This window comes from Protopterus annectens, chromosome 2.part0 (assembly GCF_019279795.1).
Source record: "Protopterus annectens isolate FY-2018-M chromosome 2.part0, PAN1.0, whole genome shotgun sequence".
In the NCBI taxonomy this organism is placed as follows: domain Eukaryota; kingdom Metazoa; phylum Chordata; order Ceratodontiformes; family Protopteridae; genus Protopterus; species Protopterus annectens.
The window spans coordinates 135,415,796-135,432,599 of NC_056728.1; the positions used below are offsets into that span (position 1 = coordinate 135,415,796).

The window sequence follows — 16,804 nt, forward strand, 5'->3', positions numbered from 1 at the left end:
CATTATGTGGCGGATCCTGGCACCTGACAGGCAGCTGACAGTAACTTTTTCCTTGTTTAGCCTGGTGAGTGGAACATCAGTGTGCCTGACTATAGAGTCGCCTATGACTAGAGTGTTGGGTATGTTATGCCTTATGGGCTGTAGTTGAGTAGCACACTGAGTATGTGGACTATGTGTCATTTGGGTTGTGTTGGGGGGTGGAGGTTGCTTGCATTTCTGCTTTGGAGGTCTCTGTTGTTTGGGCAGATTAGTACAGAGAGCCTCCGCGAATGTAGGTGTGTGTTTTGTGGTTCTGTGTGTGTGTTTTGGTGGTGTAGGTTTTGAGGGACTATGCGATGAGTGTGGTGCGGTGCAAGTGTTTACCTTCTCCTCTTGACTGTCTAGGCCTGTCTTTGGTAAAGAGAGCTTTGCTTCCAGTTTGGCTATATAAGTGCATCTCTCACAGGTCGTAGTGTTGGGTGGTAGGAGGAGAGGGTTGTCTGTGTACATGAGGCAATTGCTGCATTGTCCCAAGATGCCCAGATTCATCAGGTAGACAGGAGAAAACACCGGGAGCTGACCTTTAGACATGCCTGAATAGATGCTTATTTATTAAGCACTAAAAACTGTTTTCTTCTAGACAAGTGAGGAAAGTTGAGTGCTGTAGTAATTTGTAACTTATTTAGTGCTTACAATGAGTTCTGAACAAGTGCTGAGATCAAAGAAACAGATGAGTGCTAAAACTAAAAAGCTGGCTAGTTGCAAGGAAAATTTTGAAAAACAGACTTTATGGCGCCAGGAATAGTTTACCCCCAGTTAAGTGGGGGGGGGGGCTTAGGAGCTCACAAACAGTCCTGGACACAGCAAATCCGTATCTGACCTGCCACAGGAAAGGGGGGAAGCAAGCTTAGAATTTTTTTTTTCCAGTAAAGTGGAAATGGGGAAAGCTGGAACAGAAGTTAATTCAATGTTAAGAATCTGAGTGGGTTGGCCTTCACAAATGTTCTCTATTAGATTGAGTGAACTAATGACACTAGACTGGGAGGAGTGTCACAGATCAAATATACAGTATGGGCGGGCAACTGCAAAGCCACCAAGTATAAGAACACACAACACTAGGAAGGGTACGTGGGTGGGAAAAAACAGTTCCTAGCTGTAGCCACTAAATGAAAGTTTTAAACAGATCAAGGAGCAGACTAGAGAATGCTTTTAACAGACAAAAATGCACAGAAAAGTTCGGATAGAGCAATCACAAACAGAAAATACAACTCTCAGTATGAAAAAGCAGTTTACAGTTAAGTAATGTTAAAACAGTTTAAAACAGTACATAAATGCAGTGAAACAATAAAAAAAGCTTTATAACAGTGCAAAAATATAGTAGATCAACTGTATAGCACAATTATAAGCATTTCAGAAGTGCAATTCAGTGAAATAAGTGTAAGAAATAACTTAGCCTGCTCTTAGAATCTTAAGGAATTTCCACTTATGCAATGCAATCCAGAGCCTGACAATACAAGGTTTGTACTTATTAATAACATTTGAACATATAAATGTCTGACATGTTTAACTTCCCATCCTCCCATCCCCAAAAATGTGCTTCAGCTCAGCAGGGCTAACCTAATTAACAAAATGAAAAGTAATTCATCAGTCAATCAGTTAATAAATCATCTGATAGATAACCTATTTTATCTGTGTGTTAAGGTCATGAGGGAGCCATAGCCTATCTCAACACTAAGGGTTAAAAGGCAGAGGAATTAATTCTGAATGGGCATGACCCCTTCCAAGATGCAGGCACATGCACACACACACACACGCACACACAGAGACAATTTGGAGGAATGATTATTCACTTATGGAATGACCTTGCAATGGCAGTTGAAACTAGAGTACTTGGCCAAAAGTCATGCAGCCACACAGAAAGAGAGTTAATGTATAGATTCTACACAGAAGGCACCACACTTAATCAAACAGGAGAATCAAACACTGTGAGGCAGCAATGCTGACCACTGTATCACCTTAGTAATGCCACAGTGATTATTAAATACTGGGGATTCAGTAAGTGGTGAACTGCAGCGATTGATACAATTTGTGCAAATCCAATCTGCTGTAGTTTGAATTTCAGTACATGGCTTTGGTCTGGTTGACACTGAAACTTACTGGGAGATAAACATGTTTGGTCAAGAGTGCTGTATGGCTGTATAGAAATTATCAGATTTAAGTGAAAGTAAACTCTCCTGCACATTAATATAGCTTTGCTACATTGTGGTTATTATAATGATAAAAGATTAGTGATGATCTCATTTGTGGGCTGTAAGATTGGTTGCAGGTGGTTGTTAAAGCAGTCCAGCTCTTAGCTCTAGTTTATGTGCTAATACACATTTGCAGACTAACCATTTCAGTTCATGGTCCAGACTTATTTGGAGGACTAGTAATAATTGTCTAGCCGGATTGTATAGAACTTTCAGGAATACTCCTCCTCATCCTCCTCCTGGTTGTGTTTCTGGTCTCTGCCTTTAGAATCCGTTACATTGTACAGAGTGTGGGATGATGTCATCAGGCTATGGACATGATTCTGTAATTCTCTGCATGCCAGATTTGTGCAAGTAAAGCCAAGCTACTAACTTGTATAATTGTTTCTGATGCTACCAACATCAGCTTTAGTTTTATTGATACCCTTCAGCACATAGTTATCAGTCAGTTACCCCTATCCCTCCTAAATGGCTCCTTACGTATAAGGTCTGCCAGAAGGCACTTTTTGGTGAGCAGTCCTCCTCTCTTCTCACAAGATAGCACAGGTGTCTGTGGCCATTCAGTCCTATACCATGTGGTTGGCTCTTCACTCGCTGGATTTGCTACTTGAACCCTGGTTACCGGTAGTGGATACCAGTAGAGCTGATCACATTCAGAGGAGTCCTCTCATGAGAATGGCTGAGTTATGCAATTAGGCTGTCAACTTCAGAGGCTGAATTTGGAATATTCCTGTTTGTTGAAATACTGCCTTCTGTCCTGGACTTCTTTCCTGTATCCTACTGCTTGCACGTGAAAATGGACCTTGCATTGGGCAGTCACTAGGGGGCAGCATCGATCATTTAACACGTATTAGTAGGAAGGCTCATTGAGCATGCTTGGAACGTCAGGAGTAAGGAAAAAGCAAAAATGGAAGCATGTTTTATTATATTTAGATGCAGGTGGTGTATCTTAGATGGTGGCTACTCTGTGTGGCACTGCAAAAATGAATTTGCCACTCATTTTATACACTTCTTCAGGATATATGAAGAGCAAGTATGGAATATTCCAGATATCTGTCTGAACATGTACAAAATAAGGTTACAGCCATAATATGGTTATTAATCAGAGACGTGTATATCAGGCTCATATGAAGCTCATGATTATTATATTATTTCAGATTTAACATTGGACGTTTGTTAATATTTAAGTGTTTTTGGGCTTCAAGTGAACTGTTGCTATATTTGTCTGAAGCATTTAGGTATGCATTTAATGGAGAGTGGTGAAGGAAATTGTTCCTATAGAAAGGAAAAAAAAAACTGAAGGGATTTATAAATGACAGGGTTGATCATTATTGTGTGTAAGTGGGTTCCTTCTATTATATATGTATGACAACTTTTGAGTGGAAACTATTAATATAAATAACTTTGGTTTGTTTACAGGATATTGTGCCAAAAGTGGCATACATTTAACGTGTTAATTATTGGGCCACTATTTGGGGGCTAACAGACATAATAGGGATCTAACACTGTTTCCTTGTTGGCTACTGACCCGTTTTAGTCAGGCTTGTTAGAGTTATAACAAAACCTACCCTCTGGATATAACTCTATCCCACTATAGAGTCCCAGCTACTTATTTAGTTTTCTCTGGACAATCACTCCTTCTTGGCTCTCCACATATGCTACAACTCTCCTACAATGCTCTACACATCTACAGCCACTATTACTCCATTTGTACTAATCTCTCTCTCCTGTCTTACCTATCTCACACTATTTCCTAACCCTTACCATACTACTCTCACGTACACCACAGCATCATACCATCCTCCGCACTCCCCTTCTTACTCATCCATCTGTCATGAACTGTTCTCCTCCAACCCAAGACACCTATTCAAACCTAAGTTACTCCTCTCCCCACCCCTCCTCCACTCATCTCTCATACTTCACTAGTCTCACACAACCTATTCTACCCATCCTAACTACATTTCCTCACTCTGCTCCTCCAACATACCAGTCTCTTAATTGCCGGTGACATCCACACTAACACACAGACCCACCTCTGTCACTAAACCCTCCTCCCTACCAAACAAATCTAAGTCCATTCACCTCATTACACTTAATGCACAAAGCCTTAGAAACAAAATCCCTAACCTCCATGCTTGGCTCTCCCATAACCGCCATTTCTGAAACCTGGCTCAAATCCTACATAAAAGATAACAAAATCTTACCACCTGGTTACCAAATCATTTGCAATGACAGATCCCACAAAAAAGGAGGTGGAGTAGCTATAATCTACCCCTCCTGCCATACCACAACTCCCTACACCAATAAAATACCAACATTTGCCAATACTGAAATTATAATTGACTTTCTAAAAATAAACAACCACAAATCCATTTGTATCATTGCCCTCTATATTCCCCCTAGTGATAACATCAAAACACTTGAGAACATCCTATCTGGTTCTCCTCTCACATAAATAATGAAACCTACATCCTGGGTGACACCAACATCAACTGGGCCACTTTAAACTCTGATGCCCCATCCCACACTATCAACCTGTACAATTTCTCCCAACTAATTGATTCACCAACCAGACCAAATAAAGATGGTACCATTGGAACCATCATTGACTGGATCCTAACAGCTCTCCCAAGTCTTATCACCTCTGCAGGAATTATACCAGATCCTGTCAGTGATCACTTACCTGCCTTCGCTGTCCGGCTCCCATCTCTGCTGCAAAAACAACACCATTACATTCAAACCTGCAACCTCTCCTCTTTCAACCCTCAAACTTTCTCACAATGCCTAAAGCTCACTGATTGGTCCCTGCTAAAAACCCTTCCACTAGATGATGCCGTATCCTATTTTAACCACTCATTCCTGATCCTCCTCAACCAACAAGCCCCCCCCCCCCGGCAACCTGAATTTATCTAACAGCTTGGGTGCTGGGGAGGGTAGGAATCAGTGGCTTATGCAGGCCTGCCCATCATGAAGGTAGGGAAATGGTGATTTCAGCTGACCATATTGCTCATGTGCAAGTTAAGGTTTGTAAAACAACTGTGGCTCCAGAACTGGGATTGTAGGCTTGGCATTCCATACCAGTAGAAGTCAAATAACATCTCTGCAGTGATGCAGATGCTTATGTCAGCCAACAGGGGGTCAGAGTTTGGAATTTAGCCACCAAAGCCATGATGGTTGCCTTTTGACAGCTTCCAAGGAAGGAATGGCCAATGGTCAGCAGGCAAAGGAGGAGAAATGGCATAAAAGAATGAATGGTAAGTTTTGTCCCATAGGCTGCCTATTGAAACAAACAAGATTATTGTGACAACACTTGAACAAACCATAGAAATCCTGGTGAAACAGTGTTTAAACTGAGAAACTGTACATGAGAAATAAGAGGGAAATTAGAAATCCTCAAAATATTTAAGAAGCACTCATGACAACAGGATTTTCTGACAAAGACCCAGAATTCCTGTCAGGGAAAATACCACACGTCAATCGTAATTTGAAAGGGCACAGGTAACTGTATGAGTGACACATTATTGAAGACTGATGAGTAGCAGTTTAATTATGATTTACAAAACATACCAGAATATGTCATGCCTGTTGTGCAGTGGCAGTCCATGCACACTGTGTGATCAGGCTGGTGGTACACACAGAATGCAGAAGTGGTGCACACTGTATGATCAGGCTGGTGGTATACACTGAATGCAGAAATGGTGCACACTGTCTGATCAGGCTGGTGGTACACACAGAATTCAGAAATGGAGCACATTGTCTGATCAGGCTGGTGGTACACACAGAATTCAGAAATGGTGCATATTGTCTGATCAGGCTGATGGTACACACAGAATGCAGAAGTGGTGCACACTGTCTGATCAGGCTGGTGGTATACACAGAATGCAGAAATGGTGCACCCTGTCTGATCAGGCTGGTGGTATACACCAAATACAGAAGTGGTACATTCTGGTTGTGTGTACAAGTAAATATTTTGTAGCATGCAAACTACTTTGGTACACATCAGCCAAAGCCACAATTTTACAGAAGACAAATTAGGACGTGCACTGTGGGAATGAGCATTGCAGGCATTGCTAAGAAGTGGGAGCTAGACAGTGCCTTAATGCTGGAGGCCCTACCCAGGTTGTCACAGCCGGAGAGACATATCTACTGTTATGTTGCATTCCTCACACAGCTGCACTTTCTGTTCTGGTTACATTTTGTTTTTTAATTATCTCAAATATTTTTTACCTTGGAAATGGCATGTTTATTTAATCATTTGACTTTTGCACTGGTTTAACACATACACAGCAGTGCCTTTCTTCACAGCTTGTGATAATTTACTTTATAAGTTTCGTAAGATAGGATGCTATATTTTTGTCCTAAGACCTTTTAGGTACACTGACTCCTTAAAACATGGATTATCTAAATTTGAATTAAAACTGTAATTTGTTGATTCCAAGAAGATAGACTAGACTGTGTAATGTAAGAGTGTCTTAACTTAGTTGTTTTTAAACCGACTTCAAAGTTTACACTGTTAAACTAAATCAAATTTAAGTATTTTACTGCTATTGAAAACTTCTAAACTTAATAATGGCCCTAATTCTATACTCTTTGTAGCCTAACTTTCCTCTATGACATCTGTAATGCAAGTAGCAGTTATAGACCACAAATTATTTTGGTAAATTTTAGATGCATGCATACAAAAACAGCTATTGTACTCCATGAGTAGTTTGATTAAGGACCTGTAAGTAGTAATTATATTTTCCATCTTTCTGCTTGAAACACTTTTTTTAAACAAGCCCACCTGAATAAGTACCATAATATTTAGAGAAGGATAAATTGTAAGAAATAATTAAACCTAAATACTTATATTGAAGGATCTCTTCCAGAATTAAATCATCATCATAACAGTTTTGATTGTTTAACTGTGGATTTATCATTTGGCTGTTCCACTGCATACTTAGCTCTATAAACCTAAGCAATGGAAAAAGAGTATTATTTATATGATGTGTGACAGTTGGTCATCCCTGCTGTAATGTGATAACTACCTTATTTTTGGATTAGGCCAGAGAGCTGTAGATGATGTAAGCTGATTTTGTAATATCTTGGTTCCTGCAGAATTCCGGAGGGAGATGACGTTGCCACAATCTGCATCAAGATCCAGACTAAACTTATTGCTGCAGTCTCCTGCTGTGAAATTCCTCATAAGTCCAGAATTCTTTACAGTGCTACACTCAAACCCTGTAAGTATTCCTAGACACAAAATGTTGGTACATCACCAGTTATACACATTTATCATTTACAAAACTGTGTGGTATAACATGGAAAAGGAAAAAGTGCAGGGATCACTTGACTGCATGTTCTTCTTCTACATTGGCCTTAGAAATGAATATAACTGAAAACATACACACTACACAAAAAGGTAGTCCAGTGCAAATGAGAACATTCATTCTCCATTGCATGTTTTATCATATTCAGAGTCACAGGAGGGCTGGACCCTATACCAAAATATAACAGTATTAAGGAAGAAAACAGTTCTAAGGAGAATACCAGTCCATCACAGGGCACACCAACACATGTGCACACACACACACACACACACACACACACACACACACACACACACGCACACACACAGTTTAAAATATCACCGCTTCACCAGTCATGATGTGTTTGTGTGATGCTGAAGAAAGCTGAAGACTTTAGGTAAACCAGAGTGAACATTCAGATTTTGCACAAAAGGCATCATAGCTAGGAACCAAAGCTAAAAATCTAATGTAGTGAGGCAGCTTTGCTAACTACTGTATGACAGGCCTCAAAATTAGAATTACACTAAGCAGAAATAAAAATACTAAATCCAGGTACATGCTTGTGACCCCACAGTCATTTTGTATTTCTTTTATGATGTTTTACCTTTTACATGATATGATAGTATTTATGTTTATAAAATTATTACCGATGTATTAGACTTAAAAAATAAGGTCCTAGGTGGTGGAAGCAGCCTGATCCAGTCTAAATCAGCCTGGAGGAGCTGAGAGGCCTCAGCCAGGATGAACAGAACAAATGCTGAAGGGAGAAGTTTGAGAGAAGGTTGTGGTTCAGGAAAGACAATGAACCTTATCTTCTATCTGGAAGTCCCAAAGTTTTCGTATTGAATCCTTTCAAATCTTCAAAATAAGTTGCCTTGTGTCAGTATTAATTTAAAGAAGCTTTATTTAGATTGGTGCTTTTGTCTTATAGTCTTCATCAGATCAAGAAGTTTCTTCTTCCAGAACCACATCCTCCTCTTGAGCTACTTTTTCTAGTGATTATTCGATATATTAGACTTCTGACAATAAAGAAACATGCAGTGTCCTGAGTATAACTATGTGCTCTCTGCGCTGCATAGATGCTTATTTGATAGCTGATTAGTTCCACTGAGAATACAGTTTCCCTTTTCAAAGGAGATATAAGAATCAAGTAACTTCAGGACTGCCATGCAGTCAGGTGTGCCTTATTGGTTACAATTAGAGCATCTTACTAACATTTGAGAGTCCACCTCTTCACTAATTATTTTGAAATGTCAAGCAGCTAACTCAGGAACTAGAGCTGTCCTGGCAGGAGTCCCACAAGACTCTGCACTGAGTCACTTGGTTTTTAATGCACTGCTCACCCACTTACTAAGTAAGATCTCTTAGTTCAATTTTCTTTCTCTCCCAAGATCTCTTAGTTCAATTTTCTTTCTCTCCCAAGCTATCCCCCACTCCCTTATCATACTTACCCCACTGGCTTGCTTTGACTTGAGCTGTATTTCACCACATTACTCCCCTCAGCTTAGTTTTTCCCCTGCTGTCCCTGTACTCCATCCACAAGCACACACTTCTGCTTCAGCTGACTGATTGGCTTCAGCCAGCTTTCTCTTTAACTCACTCTACTCCTATCCCTCCTTCCCAGCACTAACTCCCCTTCCTGTTATCTCCCACCCTACCCCCTCTTCTTCCTTCCCTTCCTGCCCCTAATATATTTAGTGATGCTGTTACCTGTGGTACCATTTTTAAAAATTTCCCATTGCCCACGCTGATCGATCCTGCCATAGGCTGCTGGCTTGCCCGGTAAGTACTGTACTGTATGTAGGCATTATTTGAGCTAGCTTCCTCATATGTAATTGCTTATAAGCTTGACGATGCTCTGATACAAATTGTTACAATTTTCTTTGCAATAGCTTATAAGACTGTATCCCAGGATTAAGCATTCATGCTTTGTGTGTCTGTTTGTAGTACCTTCATGTAGTGAATTAACTGGATATCGTCATATCTGTTGCTAAATCTAATAATATAACAATAGTAATACGGCACACTATGCGAGAGTGTTCAGAGTGGTTTCGCTCAAGGCTCTGCAGGTACGCCGATACTCTACCCTCAAAAAAGCACCAAAACATTGTATAGTGCCCCACAAGACCATAATGTGGTCTGGAATAGCTTTGTGCTGACCGTTGTGTCCTATATACTGACCTACCTTGGCTCCCAACTGAATTAATGTACTTACATTATTGAGCCATAGTGTACAATTTTTATTTTATTTATTTATTTTATTTTTATTTTACATTTGTTTATCAGGAAAGTCCGACTGGAACAAGGTCTATTTACAGCAGAGGCCCGGGGAGAAAAGCTTCATAACATAACAGTACAAATACAACAAATGACAAAAAAATTTCTTTACAGAGGCATATATACAATCAGAGCTCCATGTCTTTATATGAGAACACATAATCCACGAATGACAGAACATTTCTATACAGTGGCATGTATACAATCAAGGAGATTTTTTTTACAAAAGCCTGTTACCTGCCTTCACTGTTTATAACTGGATTGTACTGTTTTTCTTTCCTTTTTATGGACAGTTTCTCCAGCCCTAGTTGGAGGGCAATCAAGAGAATTGTAGAGTGCTAGCATTATTGCTTCGGCCAATTACACGTTTATTAGTTCTTGTTAGTTTACTGTGTTTGCCACAAGTTGTTTGTTTTAACCGGAGCGGCTAGAAGTGACACGCTCACAATTTGCTAAGTTGCTTAGGTGCACACAGCCTGCAATTAGACCACATTGTTATAGCAACTATGGCCATTTTTTTTCCACAATATGTACCCCTGGTACCTGTGTTATTTGCTGATATAGCGGCCTGTATTTGCCTTATTTGTATCATCTGCTACGAATGTTGTTAGGCGCTGTTATCTACACTGCTAACTATGGTATTTTGCTGAAACAGCTACCTGTATTTGCCTTATTTGTTAACAATTACCAGAACGTTGTAAGTGCTGTTATCCTGTACTGGCAACTATGTTATTTGCTGAATTAGCTGCCTGCTTTTATGCATTATTTAATATGTACTAAGAACATTTTATGTACTGTTATCTGTACTCCCAGTTAGAATCATAAGACCTGATACACTGCTCTACAAACAGTGTTATTTTTAAGTTCTCTACTACCTCTTTTCCCCTCTTTCTCTACCCTCCCTGTTGCTCAGCTAACTCCTGTATTGTTTTGCTCTTCTCCCTACAGCTGCTCGTGTATTCAACCCTACCCACTACGGTCCAGGAAAACCACCCCTAAAGGACATCCGTTATGGGACACTACTGTAACCTTCTAAGGAGCTTTCAAACTATAGCCCTATCAGGACATAATATAAAGTGTATGTACTGCAATCTTTTACTAGTCTTCTCCACCATGGTGCCTGAGCTTTTCCCCGCGCTTTCCAAGCAGCCTACAACGGTCCTTAACTTCCTTACCCCCTAAGCTATCTTTTATATATTTTTACCACTAGGTGGCACTGCTCACCCACTTACTAAGTAAGATCTCTTAGTTCAATTTTCTTTCTCTCCCAAGCTATCCCCCACTCCCTTATCATACTTACACCACTGGCTTGCTTTGACTTGAGCTTTATTTCACCACATTACTCCCCTCAGCCTAGTTTTCCCCTGCTGTCCCTGTACTCCATCCACAAGCACACATTTCTGCTTCAGCTGGCTGATTGGTTTCAGTCAGCCACATTCTCTTTAGCCCATTCAGCTTATGCCTTTCCTAGCCAATAACCAACTAATCACTCCAACCCAACACGACTTCCTTCCAGGCCATAGTACTACCACTGCACTTCTCTCCTTCTTAGAAACAATAAATCTTGCCCGTGACTCTGGAAAAATAGTTTCTACTGTTCTTCTAGATTTGTCTAAAACATTCAATACCATCTCCCACACCCATCTCTTAAACCATCTGTCCAACCTTAACCTCTCCCAGAATGCCTTTTCCTGGTTCTCAAGCTACCTCTCCAATAGATCTCAAGCTGCAAAATGGGGGACAGGTACCTCAACCTTCTTTCCTGGTGACAACTGATGGTCAGCTGCAACAGAGGGGGAAAACAAAAAGGTAGACAGCAAATAAATAAACAGATAGAAGATAAACAGACATCTGGATAGACAGATAAACAGATAGGTAGGTAGATGGTTAGATATAGGTTGATAAATACATAGGTATGTTGTTCTTGCAACATTGCTTTACTCCTCTGAACAGGAGGCTGAAGTGAATTAGCATCATTAGGTGGCCCTCGGTTACTTAGGATAAGGGCAGGCCTACAGGAGCATAGTCTGAACATTAATAAAACAGCAGTATTACTGCTTTATGGAAGGTGCCACCACCAGACCATCTTGAACTGCTAGTCAGTAGCTTATATGGACCTTTCTTCATGGTTGTCCCTGCAGAAAAACACTTTGTTTTTTATTTTGATCAAAAGTTGCCCTTACATCACTCTGTTTAATCATTTGGTAGAAAAGTGAACTATCAGCTGCATCTGCATTATGCTCTGATATCATATTTAACATTAACATTTGACATCAGGCATCTGGTTGCCAGGGTACCATTACTGTGACATGTGCTCTGTCATTCCCATGCCACTTTCTCCTTTTACTGAGTCATAACCTCCAAACTAAAAGCTGCGTTTAGTTATATTACTCAGTTTGTATCTGATGGTCTTAGCCATCCTTAGTCAGATGAATCACTGTTATGTGGTATCGCCCCATGACTGCCTGAGCATGCGAGTTAAGTTTAAATATATGTAGAGTAAGTGGTTTGCTCTTCACTAACTGTATGGTCGCTTTTAATGAAGCAGTGCGTGGTACAGTCCTGTCATGTGACTGTCATCTACCTAAGAACTACTGCACCTTCAACAAATGGAACAGTGGAATTACTATGTCACTGGAACTAATTTCTATTAGACCGCGGAATCTTTGACAAGGACTAAGAATGTGAATTCCTCCCAGTTTTTAAATACAGCCTAAAAAACAGAGCAACAAGGGAAAGTAACTGGCAGTGCTGAGTGCTGCAGCATTTCTTAGTCCCCATAGAAGACAACATACAATGCTGCTTTCAACTTGTTATTAATAGTCATACAGTTTCACTGCATACAAGCTTAATCACTGCTTATATGCCTGTCAGAAGAATGAACAAACAAAACAAAAACATATATAATTCATGTTATTTGATTATCCACTCTAAACAACCTTCACTTACTCACTCATTTATTCTCCAATACCCCTTCAGCTATCCCTGTAAACAATAAGCAGAATGCATAGAGCCAATATTTGACTAGGTACCCCCCCCCCCCCACACACACACACACACACAGTCATTGTATATACACACACACACACACACACACACACACACACACACACACACACACACACACACACACACACAGTCATTGTATACCTACAGACAAGTTGGAAAATGACAAGTCTATCTAATGCCATCACACACACAATGCATACTTGTAGACAGCTTGGAGAATGTCCAGTCCATATAACAGCTTGTCAGTGTTATTAAAATTCATGCAGTCATGAATGCTTTCCAGCATAAAGTTCAACCTACAGTATCAGAAAAAGCCACTAGGTGGGAGTAAAATATTGCAAAATGCATATGTTTAGACAAGGCATGCATTTCAGTAGTAAAATGGCTTAAGCTCAAACTTGTTATCTAAGCCAATATTTCATAAAAATAGTAACAAACAGCTACAGTAGTTTTCCGGGATAACTCAATAGTTAGCCATGTCATACCCTCCCCCATTGTTTTTTCTTGCATAAGCTCTTCTTATGCCAAACTACAACCCAACCCCCATGGTGTCCTGCAGAGTTCTACAAGCAGCAGAGAGCAAAAGAGTGACTTTTTCCTGATTTAAGTATTTTTTTCTGACTTTTTGATTATTTACTGCTTAGCGACTGCATTTTCGCCTGTTTATACAGCTCTGCATTCTATTTAAACTGTTTTTTGTGTTGATTAACTGTTTTGCACTTTTAAAAAGTTATTTGTTGCTTAATTTTACCTGTAGGCTAACACACTCAAGTGCGCTAGCCGTTTAAAGGCATTTATAGCATTTACTGTCTGTTTTTCCTCTGTTTTCTGCAAAAAAGAAAAACACAAAAAAAAAAAAAAAAAAAATCTTGTTTTCCCGCCTTACTGAACTAGAATAGTCCAGTCTTCAGAGTTTGCTGATCTCTGGGCTTTGTCTTGGTTCCTGTGCTATTCCATATCCTTATTTGGATAGAAGGAAGCGTCTTTGTTCACCAGTGGGAGTGGGGATCACTGAGCGGCCTGTTTGTCCCTAGGGGAGTGGTTCCAGCCAGAAACTTGTAGTCTATTGGCCATTTTGGGTCAATTCCTAGCTCTTTTCAGCCCCCTGTAATAAAGCCCACTTTAGCGCGCTTTTTCGCTTGTATTCAACTCGGCACCGCTCCTCGTGGTGTCCTGCAGAGTTCTACAAGCAGCAGAGAGCAAAAGAGTGACTTTTTCCTGATTTAAGTATTTTTTTTCTGGCTTTTTGATTATTTACTGCTTAGCGACTGCATTTTCGCCTGTTTATACAGCTCTGCATTCTATTTAAACAGTTTTGTGTTGATTAACTGTTTTGCACTTTTAAAAAAGTTATTTGTTGCTTAATTTTACCTGTAGGCTAACACACTCAAGTGCGCTAGCCGTTTAAAAGCATTTATAGCATTTACTGTCTGTTTTTCCTCTGGTTCGATCCTCGGCTGGGGTGCCTTCTGTGTGGAGTCTGCATGTCCTCCTGGTGTGGGGTTTCCCCTCTTTCCTCCTCCGTTTCCCCCCCTCCCAATCCCATATGCTGGTGGATTTGGAGACACTCTAAATTGGCCCTAGGTGTGCGTGTGGTGGTGCCTTCTGTGGTTGGAGTTGCGCCGGGCTGGCAACTCGACAACCTGTAAAAACTCCACTGCCATTCGATGGACAGGTGAGGTGCTGTGGCTAATGAATAAATAAAGAGAAGAAAGAGAGAAGAAAGAAGACTGTCTGTTTCTCCTCTGTTTTCTGCAAAAAAAAAAATATCTTGTTTTCCCGCCTTACTGAACTAGAATAGTCCAGTCTTCAGAGTTTGCTGATCTCTGGGCTTTGGCTTGGTTCCTGTGCTATTCCGTATCCTTATTTGGATAAAGGGAAGCTTCTTTGTTCACCAGTGGGAGTGGGGAGTACTGAGCAGCCTATTTGTCCCTAGAGCAGTGGTTCCAGCCAGAAACTTGTAGTCTATTGGCCATTTTGGGTCAATTCCTAGCTCTTTTCAACCCCCTGCTATAAAGCCCGCTTTAGCGCGATTTAGCACGGAGTTGCCCATAGAGCACCATCGGGCAGCGCCGGTTAAACTATTTCTGGCTCCGTAAAGTCTGCTCTTCAATTTTTCCCTTAGAACTTCTCTACTTGCAATCTAAACAGTCTATTCTCTATCTCAAAAGCTCAGCACTTGCTCCTAAAGCATTTTTATATAGGTAAAGTACTTATATACTAAACAAAGTACTACATTAGCCTAGAATCCCCTTGAGTACCCATTTCTCTATAGGTCCCTTCTGACTCAGTACACAGCAAACTTTTTCACTTTTTCTAGCATGTCGAAGGGTCAGTTGCTAGCGTCCTCTCCTGTTCAGCTGGTGAATCTGGGCATCTTGAGGCAATGTTACAATTGCCTCATGTACACAGACAACCCACTCCTTCTCCCACAAAACACAAATACATGTGAGAGATGCAACTATATAGCCAAACTGGAGGCTGAGCTCTCTCAACTCAGGACTGGCAAGACCAGACAGGAGGAGAAGGAAACCACGCACACCACAAACCCAGTTTCACATAGAACTATCACAACTGCAAAACAAACACATAAACACACAAAGACATACTCGGAGGCACTGATCAAAAATCTACCAAAACTACAGAGGCCTCCAAAGCAGACACCCAAGCAACTGCCACCTCAAGACATAAGACATGCAACACATAGTTCTCAAAGGCAGTGTGCTAAACAGTCACAGCCCTTAAGGCCAAACACAATGCCAGACACACTTGTTATAGGTGACTCCATAGTCAGACACACTGACGTCCCACTCACCAGACTGAACAAGGAAAAGATCACAGTAAGCTGCCTGTCGGGCGCTAGAATCTGCCACATAACACAAGCACTCAGGTCACTCCACAGCAAGTACAAGTATGACTCAGTCATTGTCCATGCCGGTGTGAACGACCTGAGACGTACCTCCCTGGACTACATGAAAAGAGACATAGAGGAACTCTCAGATTATGTAGCCCAGGCCGGTATGACCCTGACCCTGAGCAGTATCCTACCCTCACCAAGAATAACGCCACAATACAGAGACAAAATGATCAGCTTTAATAATTGGCTTAATTACTGGTGTCATTCTAAGGGGATCCAATGTCTGTCTGCCTGGGATGACATGCTTGACAAGCCACACTGCTTCGCAAGGGATGGCTTGCACCTGTCACCCCTGGGCTTCCGGATATTGGCAAAGGCTCTTGCCACCCCCATAGTGCCTTTTTTAGGCAAGGCTCAAATGATAAACCTACCGCCCTAGAAAACAAAAATGGAAAAAAACTAAGGGAAATACTGCTCAATGCCAGAAGTCTAAACCTCAAGATGCACGCCCTTGAGGCCCTTCTCAGTATGGAGAACATTGATGTCTGTGCTGTGACTGAAACCTGGTTCAAGGCTCCTGAGAGCACCCCAGCACTATCAGGTTATACCTCATATCATGTGTTCCGGCCCCAAAATCCGGACCGAACCACAAAAGGAGGGGGAGTATCCATATTCATAAAAGATACCCACACCTCCAGGTTAGTGGCAACGCATTAAGCATCGGAGACCATCCAGGTGCAATTAACCATAGGTAAAACTGCCCTACAGTTTGTAGCATGCTACAGACCACCCTCTCAAACTCAGGAAACCCACACAGCCTTCCTGAAGACACTGGAGAGTATGAATGTCTCTCCAAACACCATCATAATGGGTGACTTCAACTACCCAAACATAGACTGGGAACATTACTCAGGCCCCAACACCCTAGCCCAAAGGTTCTTGGAGTTCATAAACTCAAATGCTATGGAACAACTAGTCACCATTCCCACAAGAGGAGAAAATATACTAGACCTGATCATCACAAACATGGGGACAAAATGCTCCACACCGGAAGTATATCCCTCATTGGTGAGATCAGACCATAAATTAATCTCACTGGAGATCCATATCCCGCCCCCAACCCCAGCAAAAAAGACCACAGTGAA

General features: G+C 41.1%; 1 protein-coding gene across 2 annotated transcripts in view; it reads left to right on the top strand.

Moving 5' to 3' along the window:
- Window positions 1–16,804, top strand: part of HECW2 (HECT, C2 and WW domain containing E3 ubiquitin protein ligase 2) — a 2,117,141-nt gene that overhangs the window by 1,558,989 nt on the left and 541,348 nt on the right. For both annotated transcript variants that reach the window (XM_044060621.1, XM_044060622.1), the window contains one exon: window positions 7,326–7,450. In XM_044060621.1, the coding sequence (XP_043916556.1) occupies window positions 7,326–7,450 (125 nt within the window). The remainder of the gene's footprint in view (window positions 1–7,325; window positions 7,451–16,804) is intronic.